This window comes from Haematobia irritans, chromosome 5 (assembly GCF_050003625.1).
Source record: "Haematobia irritans isolate KBUSLIRL chromosome 5, ASM5000362v1, whole genome shotgun sequence".
NCBI lineage: Eukaryota > Metazoa > Arthropoda > Insecta > Diptera > Muscidae > Haematobia > Haematobia irritans.
In genome coordinates, this window is record NC_134401.1 from 99,252,220 (window position 1) to 99,269,710 (window position 17,491).

General features: G+C 32.3%; 1 protein-coding gene across 2 annotated transcripts in view; it reads right to left on the minus strand.

The window, feature by feature from the left end:
- LOC142238146 (uncharacterized) overlaps positions 1 to 17,491 on the minus strand; it is a 404,035-nt gene that overhangs the window by 195,882 nt on the left and 190,662 nt on the right. The window contains exon 15 of one of the 2 annotated variants that reach the window (XM_075309705.1): positions 8,441 to 8,563. The exons of the other annotated variant lie outside the window; for it this stretch is intronic. Within the exon in view, the coding sequence (XP_075165820.1) occupies positions 8,532 to 8,563 (32 nt within the window). The 3' untranslated portion in view covers positions 8,441 to 8,531. Of the gene's footprint in view, positions 1 to 8,440; positions 8,564 to 17,491 lie in introns of those variants that run through there. 2 annotated transcript variants of the gene reach the window in all.

The window sequence follows — 17,491 nt, forward strand, 5'->3', positions numbered from 1 at the left end:
AATTTGGTCCAAAATATAATTTCGTTGTGGCAACGCTGATCTATATCTACACAACGTCTTAAAATTTAGGTTATATAACAGGTTGGCTGATAAGTCCCCGGTCTGACACATAGATGGCGTCACTAGTATTAAATGCATATTATTTTTATATATTAGTACCAACCTTCAAATGATTCGTGTCAAAATTTGACGTCTGTAACTTAATTAGTTTGTGAGATAGAGCGTCTTTTGTGAAGCAACTTTTGTTATTGTGAAAAAATGGAAAAAAGGAATTTCGTGTTTTGATAAAATACTGTTTTCTGAAGGGAAAAAGGTTTCGGGACTCTGCCCCAGGAAAATCAACAATAATTGATTGACATTCAAAACTCAAACGTGGTGAAATGAGCACGGAGGACGGTGAACGCAGTGGACGCCCAAAAGAGGTGGTTACCGACGAAAACATCAAAAAGATCCACAAAATGATTTTGAATGACCGTAAAATGAAGTTGATCGAGATAGCAGAGGCCTTAAAGATATCAAAGGAAAGTGTTGGTCATATCATTCATCAATATTTGGATATGCGGAAGCTCTGTGCAAAATGGGTGCCACGCGAGCTCACATTTGACCAAAAACAACAACGTGTTGATGATTCTGAGCGGTGTTTGCAGCTGTTAACTCGTAATACACCCGTCAAAGTAAAAAGTGTTGTTCCACCAAGACAACGCACCGTGCCACAATTCATTGAGAACGATGGCAAAAATTCATGAATTGGGCTTCGAATTGCTTCCCCACCCACAGTATTCTCCAGATCTGGCCCCCAGCGACTTTTTCTTGTTCTCAGACCTCAAAAAGATGCTCGCAGGGAAAAAATTTGGCTGCAATGAAGAGGCGATCGCCGAAACTGAGGCCTATTTTGAGGCAAAACCGAAGGAGTACTACCAAAATGGTATCAAAAAATTGGAAGGTCGTTATAATCGTTGTATCGCTCTTGAAGGGAACTATGTTCAATAATAAAAACGAATTTTGTCAATAAAATGTGTTTTTCTTTGTTAGACCGGGGACTTATCAGCCAACCTGTTAATGCTCTTTTTTAAGTCATTTTTATACCCTCCACGATAGGATGGGGGTATATTAACTTTGTCATTCCGCTTGTAACACATCGAAATATTGCTCTAAGACCCCATAAAGTATATATATTCTGGGTCGTGGTGAAATTCTGAGTCGATCTGAGCATGTCAGTCTGTCCGTCCGTCTGTTGAAATCACGCTAACTTCCGAACGAAACAAGCTATCGACTTGAAACTTGGCACAAGTAGTTGTTATTGATGTAGGTAGGATGGTATTGCAAATGAGCCATATCGGTCCACTTTTACGTATAGCCCCCATATAAACGGACCCCCAAATTTGGCTTGCGATTGCTCTAAGAGAAGCAAATTTCTTCCGATCCGGCTGAAATTTGGTACATGGTGTTAGTATATGGTCTCTAACAACCATGCAAAAATTGGTTCATATCGGTCCACTTTAACGTATAGCCCCCATATAAACGGACCCCCAAATTTGGCGTGCGATTGCTCTAAGAGAAGCAAATTGCATCCGATCTGGTTGAAATTTGGTAAATGGTGTTAGTAAATGGTATCTAACAACCATGCAAAAATTGGTCCATATCGGTCCATAATTATATATAGCCCCCATATAAACGGCGGACCCCCAAATTTCGCTTACGATTGCTCTCGGAGAAGCAACTTTCATCCGATCCGGCTGAAATTTGGTACATGGTTTTTGCATATGGTCTCTAACAACCACGCAAAAATTGGTCAACATCGGTCAATAATTATATATAGCCCCCATATAAACCGATCCCCCGATTGGCTTGCGGAGCCTCTAATAAAAACAAATTTCATCCGATCCGGCTGAAATTTGGTACATGGTGTTGGTATATGTTCTCTAATGACCATGCAAAAATTGGTCCACATCGACCCATAATTATATATAGCCCCCATATAAGCCGATCCCCAGATTTGACCTCCAAAATTTTATTTTTATAGAAAACATTGTCAAAATGTTATTTCTATAGAAAATTTTGTCAAAATTTTATTTCTATAGTAAATTTCGCCAAAATTTTATTTCTATAGAAAATATTGACAAAATTTTATTTCTATAGAAAATTTTGTCAAAATTTTATTTCTATAGAAAATTTTGTCAAAATTTTATTTATATAAAAATTTTTTCCAAATTTTATTTCTATAGAAAATTTTGTCAAAATTTTACTTCTATAGAAAATGTTGTCAAAATTTTATTTTGTCAAAATTTTATTTCTATAGAAACTTTAAACTTAATTATATACTTATTTAATCGGCCTTTTTAGTTTAATATATACCACGTATGGACTATGTGGTATATATTACGGTGTTAGGAAGTTTTAAGGCTTCAGTACAAGTTTCTGCGCAATCCATGGTGGAGGGTACATAAGCTTCGGCCTGGCCGAACTTACGGCCGTATATACTTGTTCCATTATTCAAATTGCAATGTAATTTCTCAAGGATGTCGTTATTGAAGGTTTAAATTTTTGTCCCACAAAAAATAGAAAATTGTATTATTGATACGAATGAAAATTTCGCTCATACGAAAATTTCTGTTGTCTATAAAGCTACCCATAAGAACTGCATTGTGCTTTTGCTACATAAAAGCTGATTTATCGACATGTAACAACAATTGTGCCAAGAGTTGTATACCAGCAAAAAAGCGTCGCCAAAACGTTAGTGAGGATGTTTTTTTATACCCTCCACCATAGGATGGGGGGTATATTAACTTTGTCATTCCGTTTGTAACACATCGAAATATTGCTCTAAGGCCCCATAAAGTATATATATTCTGGGTCGTGGTGAAATTCTGAGTCGATCTGAGCATGTCCGTCTGTCCGTCCGTCTGTTGAAATCACGCTAACTTCCGAACGAAACAAGCTATCGACTTGAAACTTGGCATAAGTAGTTGTTATTGATGTATATCGGATGGTATTGGAAATGGGCCTTATTGGACCAGTTTTACGTATAGCCCCCATATAAACCGACCCCCAGATTTGGTTTGCGGATCCGATCCGGTTGAAACTAGGTGCGTGATGTAAGTGTATGTTCTGTAACAACCATGCAAAAATTGGTCCATATCGGTCCATAATTATATATAGCCCCCATATAAACCGATCCCCAGATTTGAGCCTCTTGGAGGAGCAAAATTCATCCGATTCGGTTGAAATTTTGTACATTGCGCATATGCAAATGGGCCATATCGGACCACTTTTACGTATATATAAACCGACCCCCAGATTTGGTTTGCGGAGCTTCTTGGAGAAGCAAATTTCATCCGATCCGGCTGAAATATAAACCGATCCTCAGATTTGACCTCTGGAGCCTCTTGGAGGAGCAAAATTCATCCGATTCGGTTGAAATTTGGTACGTTGCGCAAATGCAAATGGGCCATATCGGACCACTTTTACGTATAGCCCCCATATAAACCGACCCCCAGATTTGGTTTGCTTAGCCTCTTGGAGAAGCAAATTTCATCCGATCCGGCTGAAATTTGGTACGTGGTGTTAGTATATGGTCTGTAACAATCATGCAAAAATTGGTCCATATCGGCCCATAATTATATATAGCCCCACTACAAACCGATCCCCAAATTTAACCTTCGGAACCTCTTGGAGGACCAAACTTCATCCGATTCGGTTGAAATTTGGCACATTGCGCTATTATATGGTCGCTAACAACCATGCCAAAATTGGTCCATATCGGGCTATAGCTATATATAGCAATTCGCAATTACACAAAAATTGGTCCATATCGGTTCATATTCATGTTTGCCACTCGAACCAAAAATAATCTACCAAAAATTTATATCTATAGAGATTGTTGTCAAAATTTTATTGCTATAGAAAATTTTTTCAAAATTTTATTTCTATAGAAAATTTTGCCAAGATTTTATTTGTATAGAAAGTTTTGTCAAAATTTATTTCTATAGAAAATTTTCAATGTTGTGGATGTGAATTAAAAAATTTTCTAATATTTTGCAAATTAATAATTTTTATAATTTTTTATTCAAGCGCTTGTCTGAAACGTTTGACTTCAAATATTTAAAAAAAATTGGGAACTTTTCTCGAATGGAGTTAGCATTTTTAGACAAAATTTAAATAATTTCTACCATTTTATTAATTCATATTCTGTTTTTAACCTATTTAATTAACTTATTTTGTTTTAAATAGGTTAAAAATAGAATATTAAATTAGCCTATTAAAAATATGCAAAAAGCGAGTTATTAAAATTTGAATAAAAAGAACTTACTGTGTTGTTCAAATAAAGAACATCTTTGGATGAACATTTTTGGAAGTGCTTCTAAAGTTGTGCCATTAGAACAACTTCCAAATTTTTTTGCTGGGAGGCTTAAGTCTATTTAGCTCAAGGAGAAAATGTAGACAATCGATAACATCGTCTTTCCAAATGTGTTAGTAGCCTTACACTCAAAACAGCAGAACCACACTCAAAAAAAGTTTTCTTGTTTCCAAAGATTTTGACATTCACTTAAGGATTTTGATATTGATTCATTTAGGATTTTGATATTGATTCATTCTTTAAATAAATAAACTTTTTAGGGACCTACACTCAAAAAACAGTGAACCCACCAGATAGGAACATTTTGGTTAATTTTAGAAAATTTAGGTTAATATTAGAAAATTTTAACTAAACTGTGTTACCAACGCAAATGGCGCGACAATATCAAAAAAATAAATAAGTATTTTTCGAGAAATTCAAGAAATTTTTTAGACATAATTTTATTTATTTTAAATTTGTTAAAGAAAATTTTTTAGTTTGAAGAAAGAAATTGGAGTTCAAAATTGCAATATTGTCTCTAGTGTCATACGAAGTTCAAGATGGGCACATTTAGAAGTAAAATTTGCAAATTTTAAGAAATTCTTAACTATATTGTGGGAGATACGATTTAGTAAAACTATATGCTTCATTTGTGTATACTTAATTTTTTCCTCATTTTTACATAATTTAACTAACGTACACAAAAATTATTCAAGTTGAGGAAATTATCTCAAAACATAATAATTCCATGAAATAAACTAGAATTAAATTGGTTTTAGTGTCATATAGAGTTCTCTTCTTTTTGAGTGTATTTAGCTTTAAATGTAGGATAGATTTTTGCGATATATTAATAAAGCTATTCGCGTACAAACAAATGTCAGTTTAAAAATCTAAATTATAACAGATACTTCCAAGTAAAAATTGCTTTCTTAATTCTAAAAAAAACGTTTAAACCAAAAATACAAAATCCTAAAAATTAATTTTAGCCTATATTTGCGTTTTTATCTTTAATCTACATATTCAATATTTCAGTTAATCTAAGTACGATTTATTTAAATCAAAAATGTTTTTTTTTACTTTAAGAAAAATTTGCCTTAGTTCCAAGCTGTACGACATTAATGGACGAACGCGAAATTTCAAAATTTGTGTCCTAATTTCTTTATTGAAGCATAGATTATAATTAAAATTACATTATTTCAAAGAAATTTGTCCTTAATATTGTGCAAATTGCTCATCCTAAAATTTAATTTGCGTAATAATTTTGGTTAATTTTAGAAAATTTTAACTAAACTATTTTACAAACCCGATACCCGACTCTATATTTATCTCAATGACAAGACACCTCCTTTTCATAGCCGGTTACGAATGGCATTGAAACCACTTAGTGAAGCTTTGAAACAATATGCAAGGCGATATGATGGTAATCATTGTACCACCGTGACTATCATGATTCACATCAGAAGCACAGGGGTAACGGGTTGCCACAATTGGTAGAATTCTACCAAAAATGGAAGAATTCTTGATATTTTGGTCGATTTTACAAAATATACCTCTCCACCAAATGTTGACAACATTTTCTATGGGGATAAAATTTTTAAAAAATTTTTTATATGAATACAATTTTAACAACAATTTCTATAAAAAACAAATAAGGAAAGTCTAAAGTCGGACGGGGCCGACTATATTATACCCTGCACCACTTTGTAGATCTAAATTTTCGATACCATATCACATCCGTCAAATGTGTTGGGGGCTGTATATAAAGGTTTGTCCCAAATACATACATTTAAATATCACTCGATCTGGACAGAATTTGATAGACTTCTACAAAATCTAAAGACTCAAAATTTAAATCGGCTAATGCACTAGGGTGGAACACAATGTTAATAAACAAAATATGGGAAACATTTAAATCTGAAGCCATTTTAAGGAAACTTCGCAAAAGTTTATTTATGATTTGTCGCTCGATATATATGTATTAGAAGCTAAGGAAAATTAGAGTCATTTTTACAACTTTTCGACTAAGAAGTGGCGATTTTATAAGGAAAATGTTGGTATTTTGACCATTTTTGTCGAAATCAGAAAAACATACATGGGAGCTATATCTAAATCTGAACCGATTTCAATAAAATTTGACACACTTGACTACACTACTAATTCTACTCCTTGTGCAAAATTTCAACCAAATTGAGCCAAAACTCTGGCTTTTAGGACCATATTAGTCCACATCGGGCGAAAAATATATATGGGAGCTATATCTAAATCTGAACCGATTTCAATCAAATTTTGCACACTTGACTATACTGCTAATTGTACTCCTAGTGCAAAATTTCAACCAAATTCGGCCAAAAATCTAGCTTCTGGGGCCATATAAGTCCATATCGGGCGAAAGATATATATGGGAGCTATATCTAAATCTGAACAGATTTCAATCAAATTTTGCACACTTGACTATACGACTAAGTGTTATGTTTGTACAAAATTTCAAGCATATCGGTATAAAACTCTGGCTGCTGGGTCCATATTAGTGCATATCGGGCGAAAGATATATATGGGAGCTATATCTAAATCTGAACCGATTTCTTCCAAAATCAATAGGGTTCTATTCTGACCCAAATTAGGAACATGTGCCAAATTTGAAGGCGATTGTACTTAAATTGCGACCTATACTTTGATCACAAAAATGTGTTCACAGACAGACGGACATGATTATATCGACTCAGAACCCACCCTGAGCATTATTGCCAAAGACACCATGTATCTATCTCGTCTCCTTCTGGGTGTTACAAACATATGCACTAACTTATAATACCCTGTTCCACAGTGTGGCGCAGGGTACACGCAAAAAAAATAATTCTTTCCTCCCAAACGAAATTTTAGACAAACAAAGTTCGTTTCTCATTTGCTTTTCGCTGTAAGGAAGTGTATTTGGGAGAAAAGTATATACTTTTTGTGATAAACCTTTATTCTTTTCTAGGATGTAAAAACAATTTCATAAGGACAAAGTAAAAAAAAAACATTGTTTTCTTGCTAATTACATTTTCCCTTACATCTTTCTCACATCCACGATGTTTTTTTAGTTCTTAACACCTTTTCCTGTAATACCGACAATGTAGAAGAAATTATACGATTTTATAAATTTTTAAATTTTTTTTACCTTTCGGCTGGACGGAGAATCGAACCGCGGACTATGCACTTTGTAAGCCAACACACTAACCACTGAGCTATGTACCTGTTGTGGTCATCAATAGATAAATATCCATATAAGTTATATTTATATAGCATAGCTTGCGGCGCCCACGAACCGTATAAACGAAGTTTATTTAACAGAAACAAACATTTAGTTTGGCACGGTGGAGCAGTGGTTGCTACGTCCGACTTGCATGCCAAGGGTCGTAGGTTCGATCCCTGCTTCGACCAAAGTTTTTTTTTTGTTTTTGTTTTTTTTTTTACATATATTCCAGATATGTTCGGAAGATTCCGAAAAAATGTTCAATATTACATTGTAGTATATTTAATTTTGAACTGTAAAATGTGTCTTATTAAAGACCTAAAGTCAGAAAAGAACAGTGTTTGATATAAACGAAAGGGATTGTGTTGTTGTTTCAAAAATAACTTTTTTTATTGAAAAAATAAAAATTTTGTAACAAACGAATTTTTTTGGTGATAAAAGTTTAAAATTTTCGATGCAATTCAAAAAAACTCTAACAAAAGAAAACCGTTTTCGGTACACGTTTTCCAAACGTTTTTTTTCTTTGCGTGTATAAAAACGAAAATTTCATTGGGTTGTGGAAAATTTCTCAAAAAGTAATAAAATTCAACTACTAACAAATAAGTTGTTTACAATAAAAATAAGTTAAATTTAGCGTTAGTTTAACTACGGAAATTTTTTTCTGTATATCGAGGTGCTTCGGAACACTTCCAGGTGTTCTGGATCGTCGATTTACGGATTGGACACTTTGGAATATTCTGAACAATATGCTAATCTACTAAATGTATTTCAGTAATTGTGTAGATCCATTAAGATTTTTGATAGGTCCGTCAGTGGCAATTTGCACAAATTTTCAGTAGCAAAGATATAGAAAATCGAAATAAAAAAATAAATTAATCAATCAATAATTCGAGTCATTTTATTTACTTTAAATTCCACAATGTAACACTTAAATCGTAAATATACATTTTTGTGTCGACCATATTAGTGAATTCCCTTTTCTCTTCTTCGCAAATCTGAAAATGAAAACTAGTTAAAATTTATTAAAACCTATATTCTGTTAAAATAATTAATATTTTGTTCTACTCTACTCCAGTTAGAAAAAATTCTTTAGGAGATCAATATGAACCCAGCAAAAAAAGCGTCGCCAAAAAAACAGTGAAAATGTTCTTTTTGGATCCGGAAGTGGTGCAAAATTGGCTCAGAAGCGATGATTTGATGTCTTTAAAATACGAATGCAAATTTTGCTTAGATAGAAGACGCATTTCTCTAATATAAAGTTTTTTCCTTTCAATGAAGTCGTATTGTCCTTATAATTAAGTGATTTCACTTAAAAATGCGTACCACAACATGAAAGAAAAAACGTTTGGTCTAAGGTCAACTTGACTTTAATAATTCAGAAAAAATCTTTAAATTTAATGAAATTGTCTTTAAATTTGTTGTCTTTTTGCATCTTGGCTACAAAGCACAAAATCGTTCAAATATAGGACATGTTTTCCTACATTTTATTTTAAAGACGTTTTTTTACTTGAAACATACCATAATTTCTACTGGAAGTCGAGTCTTAATTTGGAAAATAAAGTTGTCGTTAACTCGTTTTTACAGGACTTTGATAGCATATGAAGAAAAAAAAAACTGAAAAATAAAAATTTGTTTCCTAGAAGCACTCAAACTCAAATTTAAAAGAGAATTGTGTCTTAAAAGCAGGGCTGTGGAGTCGAGCCAATTTTGCTCGACTCCGACTCCAGCATTTTTCATCAGCTCGACTCCGACTCCGGAGTCGACTCCGTGTAATATAACTAAACATCATTTTAGTACCACTAATTTGTAGCTCTATTGTGGGGGTACCGTAAGTGGTTCGATATAAAGTATCGTATTTATTTATGTGTGCAAAAAATGTCTTAATTTCACATTAGATGCCAATTGAACTCTATATTTCAAATTTAGGACAATGTTTAATAAATAAAATAATGCTAAAATACCCATCATAATATGAGAAGATACCAAACCAACAGTATATGTATTTGTGGACCAAAATTATTGATACTATCACAAATCCTTTAAATTTGTTGCGAGCTATATAAAGGTTTATATTCACATATGCATGAATTTGAATCTGAATCGATTTAGACAAAATTCTATATACTTCTACAAAATCTATGTACTTAAAATTTAAATCTAACGTTATGGGACGTAACACAATTTTAACAAAAAATAAAAATTCAAGGAAAGTCTAAAATCGGGCGGGCCGATTATAATATACTCTGCACAACTTTGTATTTAGATCTACATTTTGATAAAATCTCAAATCAGACTTCTACAAAATCTCGGGCAATATTTGGGAAATATTTATAATTGTTTAGACAATTTCGCAAAAAGGCATTTATGATTCATTCATTGAAAATTTTGAAAATTAATTTCTATAAGTTTTCGACTTAGCAGTGAGTATCAGTGAGCATACAATTTTGGAAAAATTTTTGTTTAGTAAGTAAAATTTTGCAAAATTTTCTACAGAAACAAAATTTTGACTAAATTTTCTATAGAAATAAAATTTTGGCAAAATTTTCTATAGAAATCAAATTTTGACCAAATATATAGAAATAAAATTTTGAATAAAATTTTTATAGAAATAAAATTTTGAATAAAATTTTTATAGAAATAAAATTTGGCAAAATTTTTTTATAGAAATAAATGTTTGAAAAAATTATCAATAGAAATACAATTTAAAAAAATTGTGTAGCAAAAAAAATTTTGCAAAATTTTCTATAGAAATAAAATTGTGCAAAATATTCTATAGAAACAAAATTTTGACTAAATTTTGTATAAAAATAAAATTTTGAATACATTTTTTATAGCAGTGAGTATCAGTCAGCATCAGTAAGAAAAAATTTGAGAAAATTTGCTATAGAAATAAAATTTGACAATTTTTTCTTATAGAAATAAAATTTTGAAAAAAATTATCAATAAAAATACAATTTTAGAAAATTTTTTGTGTAGTAAATAAAATTCTGTAAAATATTCTACAGAAAAAACATTTTGACTAAAGTTTCTATAGAAATAAAATTTTGACAAAGTTTTCTATAGAAATAAAATTTTGACCAAATTTTCTAATACAAAAATCTATTACTATAAAATTTTGGCAAAATTTTCTATAGATATAAAGTTTTGAAAAAAATTTTGTGTAACAAACAAAATTTTGCAAAATTTTCTATAGAAATAAAATTTTGCAAAATATTCTATAGAAACAAAATTTTGACTCAATTTTCTATAGAAATAAAATTTTGACTGAATTTTCTATAGAAAAAAATATTTCTATAGTAATACAATTTTTTATAGAAATAAAATTTTGACAAAATTTGCTATAGAAATAAAATTTTGACAAAACTTTTTATAGAAATAACATTTTGACAAAATTTTCTATAAAAACAGCTTTGAAAAAATTTTCTGTCAATATTCCGCATAGTTATGTATATGGTCTTAAAATTTTTTCTATAGAAATAAAATTTTGACTAAAATTTCTATAGAAAAAAATATTTCTATAGTAATACAATTTTTTATAGAAATAAAATTTTGACAAAATTTGCTATAGAAATAAAATTTTGACAAAATTTTCTATAAAAAACAACTTTGAAAAAAATTTCAATCAATATTCAATCAATATTCCACACTGAAAAAAAAGCATACTTGGTTCCAAAGATTTTGTCTTTACTTTAAAAAATTTGGTATTGATTCCGAGCCAAAGAAGCGGAGAATACAAGTAAGAACACTTTTAAGACACAATTCTCTTTCAAATTTAGGTTTTGTGTACTTGCTTCTAGGAAGCAAATTTTAATTTTTCGCTTTCTCAGCTTTTGTCTTCATATGCTACCGAAGTTCTGTAAAAACGAGTTAACGACAACTTTATTTTCCAAATTAAGACTCGACTTCCAGTAGAAATTATGGTATGTTTCAAGTAAAAAAACGTCTTTAAAATAAAATGTAGGAAAACATGTCCTATATTTGAACGATTTTTTGCTTTGTAGTCAAGATGCAAAAAGACAACAAATTTAAAGACAATTTCATTAAATTTAAAGAATTTTTCTGAATTATTAAAGTCAAGTTGACCTTTGCCTAAAAATTTTTTCTTTCATGTTAAGATACCCATTTTTAAGTCAAATCACTTAGTTATAAGGACAATGCGACTTCACTTCATTGAAAAGTTTATCGACTTTTGGACAAGGAAAATAACTTTATTTTAGAGAAATGCATCTTCGATGCTAAGCAAAATTTGTATTCGTATTTTAAAGACATGAAATCTTTGATCTCACGACAATATTTTTTTCAGTGCACATAGTTATGTATATGGCCTTAAAATAAAATTAAAAAAAAATAATTTCGATTGTTCGAAATATTTCAAATAAATTAATATGGACATTAAAATGGATCGTTCCAGCCCATCTGCCAGTCTAACATTCTAGGAAACTTAAAAAAATAGCCGTAATTGGAAGTTGATTTTCATTTACAATCATGCTGTACATTGATCGATCGAATGAATAACGCAATGGAAACTAATTTGCGTAAAAATTTGCTTAGTTACAAAAATGTGAAGTGTTTTAAAAAAAATTGGCTTAGCCGAAGTCGGAGTCGAGCAAAATTTTTACGATTCCGACTCCGACTCCAGCAAAATCTTCAGACTCCGACTCCAAGACTCCGGCTCCACAGCCCTGCTTAAAAGTATCCTTACTTGTATTATCCGCTTCTTTGGCCCGGAATCAATACCAAAATTTTTAAAGTAAAGACAAAATCTTTGGAACTGGACAACTGGGCTTTTGTTTCAGTGTGGGCTTGTCATAGGATGGATGTCATTTCAACAGCTGTTGCACTGAGTTCGCATCACGTCTTAAGGTGTGATTCGAATTCAGTGTTTTGGATGTGAATTAAAAAAAATTGTGATATTTTGCAAAATAAATAATGTATTGAATTATACCCTGCGCCACACTGTGGAACAGGGTATTATAAGTTACTCCATATGTTTGCAACACCCAGAAGGAGACGAGACGGACACATGGTGTCTTTGGCAAAAATGCTCAGGGTGGGCTCCTGAGTCGATATAGCCATGTCCGTCTGTCCGTCCGTCCGTCTGTCTGTGAACACATTTTTGTGATCAAAGTCTAGGTCGCAGTTTAAGTTCAATCGCCTTCAAATTTGGCACAAGTTCCTGTTTTGGGTCAGAATAGAACCCTATTGATTTTGGATATATATATATATATATATATATATATATATATATATATATATATATATATATATATATATATATATATATATATATATATATATATATATATCTTTTTGGAAAAAATCGGTTCAGATTTAGATATAGCTGCCATATATATTTTTCACCGATCTGGTCATAATTGGCGTGTATATCAACCGATCTTCCTCAAATTCCGTACATCCGAATATTTTATGAGTCTCGAAAAACTTGCTAAATATCAGCCAAATCGGTTCAGATTTAGATATAGCTCCCATATATAGCTTTCGCCGGATTTACACTCATTTGCCCACAGAGGCCAACTTTTTGCTCCGATTTAGTTGAAATTTTGCACAGGGAGTAGAATTAGCATTGTAGCTATGCGTGCCAAATTTGGTTGAAATCGGTTCAGATTTAGATATAGCTCCCATATATAGCTTTCGCCCGATTTACACTCATATGACCACAGAGGCCAATTTTTTGCTCCGATTTAGTTGAAATTTTGCACAGGGAGTAGAATTAGCATTGTAGCTATGCGTGCCAAATTTGGTTGAAATCGGTTCAGATTTAGATATATCTCCCATATATAGCTTTCGCCCGATTTACACTCATATGACCGTAGAGGCCAATTTTTAACTCCGATTTAGTAGGGAGTAGAATTAGCATTGTAGCTATGCGTGTCAAATTTGGTTGAAATCGGTTCAGATTTAAATATAGCTCCCATATATATGTTTTTCTGATTTCGACAAAAATGGTCAAAATACCAACATTTTCCTTGTAAAATCGCCACTGCTTAGTCGAAAAGTTGTAAAAATGACTCTAATTTTCCTAAACTTCTAATACATATATATCGAGCGATAAATCATAAATAAACTTTTGCGAAGTTTTCTTAAAATTGCTCCAGATTTAAATGTTTCCCATATTTATACCCTTCACCACTACTGTGGTACAGGGTATAATAAGTTTGTGCATTTGTATGTAACGCCAAGAAGGAAAAGTCTGAGACCCATGGTTTAGCATACCGATCGTCTTAGAATTAAATTCTGAGTCGATTTAGCGATGTCCGTCTGTCTGTCTGTCTGTCTGTCCGTCTGTCTGTCTGTTGATGTATTTTTGTGTGCAAAGTACAGCTCGCAGTTTTAGTCCGATTGTCCTAAAATTTGGTATAGTGTCCTGTTTCGGCTCAAAGACGATCCCTATTGATTTTGGATAAAATCGGTTCAGATTTAGATATAGCTGCCATATATATTTTTCACCGATCTAGTCATAATTGGCGTGTATATCAACCGATCTTCCTCAAATTCCGTACATCCAAATATTTTATGGGTCTCGAAAAACTTGCAAAATATCAGCCAAATCGGTTCAGATTTAGATATAGCTCCCATATATAGCTTTCGCCCGATTTACACTCATTTGCCCACAAGGGCCAATTTTGTGCTCCGATTTAGTTGAAATTTTGCATAGGGAGTAGAATTAGCATTATAACTATGCGTGCCAAATTTGGTTGAAATCGGTTCAGATTTGGATATATCTCCCATATATAGCTTTCGCCCGATTTACACTCATATGACCACAGAGGCCAATTTTTTGCTCCGATTTAGTTGAAATTTTGCACAGGGAGTAGAATTAGCATTGTAGCTATGCGTGTCAAATTTGGTTGAAATCGGTTCAGATTTAGCTATATCTCCCATATATAGATTTCGCCCGATTTACACTCATATGACCACAGTGGCCAATTTTTAACTCCGATTTAGTTGAAATTTTGCACAGAGAGTAGAGTTAGCATTGTTGCTATGCGTGCCGAATTTGGTTGAAATCGGTTCAGATTTAGATATAGCTCCCATATATATGTTTTTCTGATTTCGACAAAAATGGTCAAAATACCAACATTTGCCTTGTAAAATCGCCACTGCTTAGTCCAAAAGTTGTAAAAATGACTCTAATTTTCCTAAACTTCTAATACATATATATCGAGCGATAAATCATAAACAAACTTTTGCGAAGTTTCCTTAAAATTGCTTCAGATTTAAATGTTTCCCATATTTTTTTTACTAACATTGTGTTCCAACCTAGTGCACTAGCCGACTTAAATTTTGAGTCTATAGATTTGTAAAAGTCTATCAAATTCTGTCCAAATCGAGTGATATTTAAATGTATGTATTTGGGACAAACCTTTATATATAGCACCCAACACATTTGACGGATGTTATATGGTATCGAAAATTTAGATCTACAAAGTTGTGCAGGGTATAATATAGTCGGCCCCGCCGTAGGGTATAATATAGACTTTCCTTACTTGTTTTTTTAATAACATATTGTACCATCCCATGGCATTAGCCGACTTAAATTTTAAGTCTATAGATTATAAATTTTGTTCAGATGGATTCAGATATAATGTATGTATTTGGGGCAAAAACCTTTATATATAGCATCCAACATATTTGACGGATTTGATATAGTATCGAAAATGTGGATTTACAAAGTGGTGCAGGGTATAATATAGTCGGCCCCGCCCGACTTTAGACTTTCATTACTTGTTTTTTTTTATGATTTTGTATACGAGGGCAGTTCGGATACTTCTTAGCCTATCACAAAAAGCGCGGTATAAACAGAAAAAAGTTAAGTGTTTTGGAAACTTCCATCTATGTTATGAACACATGTTAAATTTAGTTTCGATCTGGCAACTCCTTCATATAGAAACAGGTGTTCAAAAAAGACGCATCCGCAATGTTTTTACAATGGAAAAATTAGAAATGCGTGATGTCATTAAATATTTACATAAAAAAGTTTTATCGGGACAAGAAATTCATATTGATATGGTGATTGTGTTAGGCGAAAGTGCTCCTTCATATGCAACAGTAAAAAATTGGGTTGCTGAATTTAAACGTGGTCGTACAAGCATTGAAGATGAACCACGTAGTGGACGTCCAAAAATAGCAACAACAACAGAAATTGTAGCCAAAGTGCATGATATGGTATTAAATGATCGACGAATAAAAGTGCGTGAAATTGCTAATATCATGGCCTTCTCAAATGATCGAGTCCATTTAATTTTGCATGAAGAACCACAGATCAAAAAAGCTTTCTGCAAGATGGTTGCCGCATTTGTTAACAGTCGATCATAAACGCATAAGTATGAACATTTCTCAAGCTTGTTTGGATCGTTTTAAGCGAAATAAAATGGATTTTAAGCGTCGTTTCATAACTGTTGATGAGACATGGATCCATCACTATACTCCAGAGACAAAAGAACAATCCAAACAATGGACTGAAGCTGGAGGAAGTGCCCCAAAGAAGGCAAAAACAATTCAATCGGCTATTAAGGTTATGGCAACGGTTTTTTGGGACTTCAAAGGTATTTTATTGATTGACTAGCTGCAAAAGGGTAAAAAAATAAATTCAGAATACTATTGCAACATTTTGGATCAATTAAATGTACAAATTCGAGAAAAACGTCCTGGCTTACAACACAAAAAAATAATTTTTCATCAAGACAACGCACCAGTGCACACGAGTGTTTTAACAATGGCTAAAATCAACGAATTGAAGTACGAGTTGCTTGACCACCCACCTTATTCTCCTGATTTACATCCCAGTGACTTTTACTTGTTCCCAAATCTAAAAAAAATCCTTGCTGGCAAGCGTTTTACCTCTAATGAAGATGCAATTACAGTTGTAAACCACTATTTTGAAGTCCTTAAAGAAAACTATTTTAATCAAGCGATAGAATTGCTAGAACAGCGTTGGACTAAGTGTATTGAAGTTTCAGGAGATTATATTGCAAAATAAAAATATTTTTGAAAAAACTAAATATTCTCTTTCATTGATAGGCTAAGAAGTTTCCGAACCGCCCTCGTACATTCTAACGCTTGTCTGAAATTTTATTCCTATAGAAAATTTTCCCAAAATTTTATTCCTATAGAAAATTTTGTCAAAATTTTATTCCTATAGAAAATATTGTCAAAATTTTATTTCTAAGAAAATTTTGTTAAAATTTTATTTCTATAGAAGATTTTGTCAAAATTTTATTCCTAAAGAAATATTGTCAAAATTTTATTTCTAAGGAAATTTTGTTAAAATTTTATTTCTATAGAAGATTTTGTCAAAATATTATTCCTAAAGAAATATTGTCAAAATTTTATTTCTAGGAAAATTTTGTTATAATTTTATTTCTATAGAAAATTTTGTCAGAATTTTTGTCAAATTTTGTCAAAATTTTGTCAACATTTTATTTCTATAGAAAATTTTGTCAAAATTTTATTTCTATAGAAAATTTTGTCAAATTTCTTTAAATCATTGTTTCAATTTTTATACCCTGCGCCACACTGTGGAACAGGGTATTATAAGTTAGTGCATATGTTTGTAACAACCAAAAGGAGACGAGATAGACACATGGTGTCTTTGGCAATAATGCTCAGGGTGGGTCCCTGAGTCGATATAACCATGTCTGTCTGTCCGTCCGTCCGCCCGTCTGTCTGTGAACACATTTTTGTGATCAAAGTCTAGATCGCAATTTAAGTCCAATCGCCTCCAAATTTGGCACATGTTCCTAATTTGGGTCAGGGAGCCACCGTGGTGCAATGGTTAGCATGCCCGCCTTGCATACACAAGGTCGTGGGTTCGATTCCTGCTACGACCGAACACCAAAAAGTTTTCAGCGGTGGATTATCCCACCTCAGTAATGCTGGTGACATTTCTAAGGGTTTCAAAG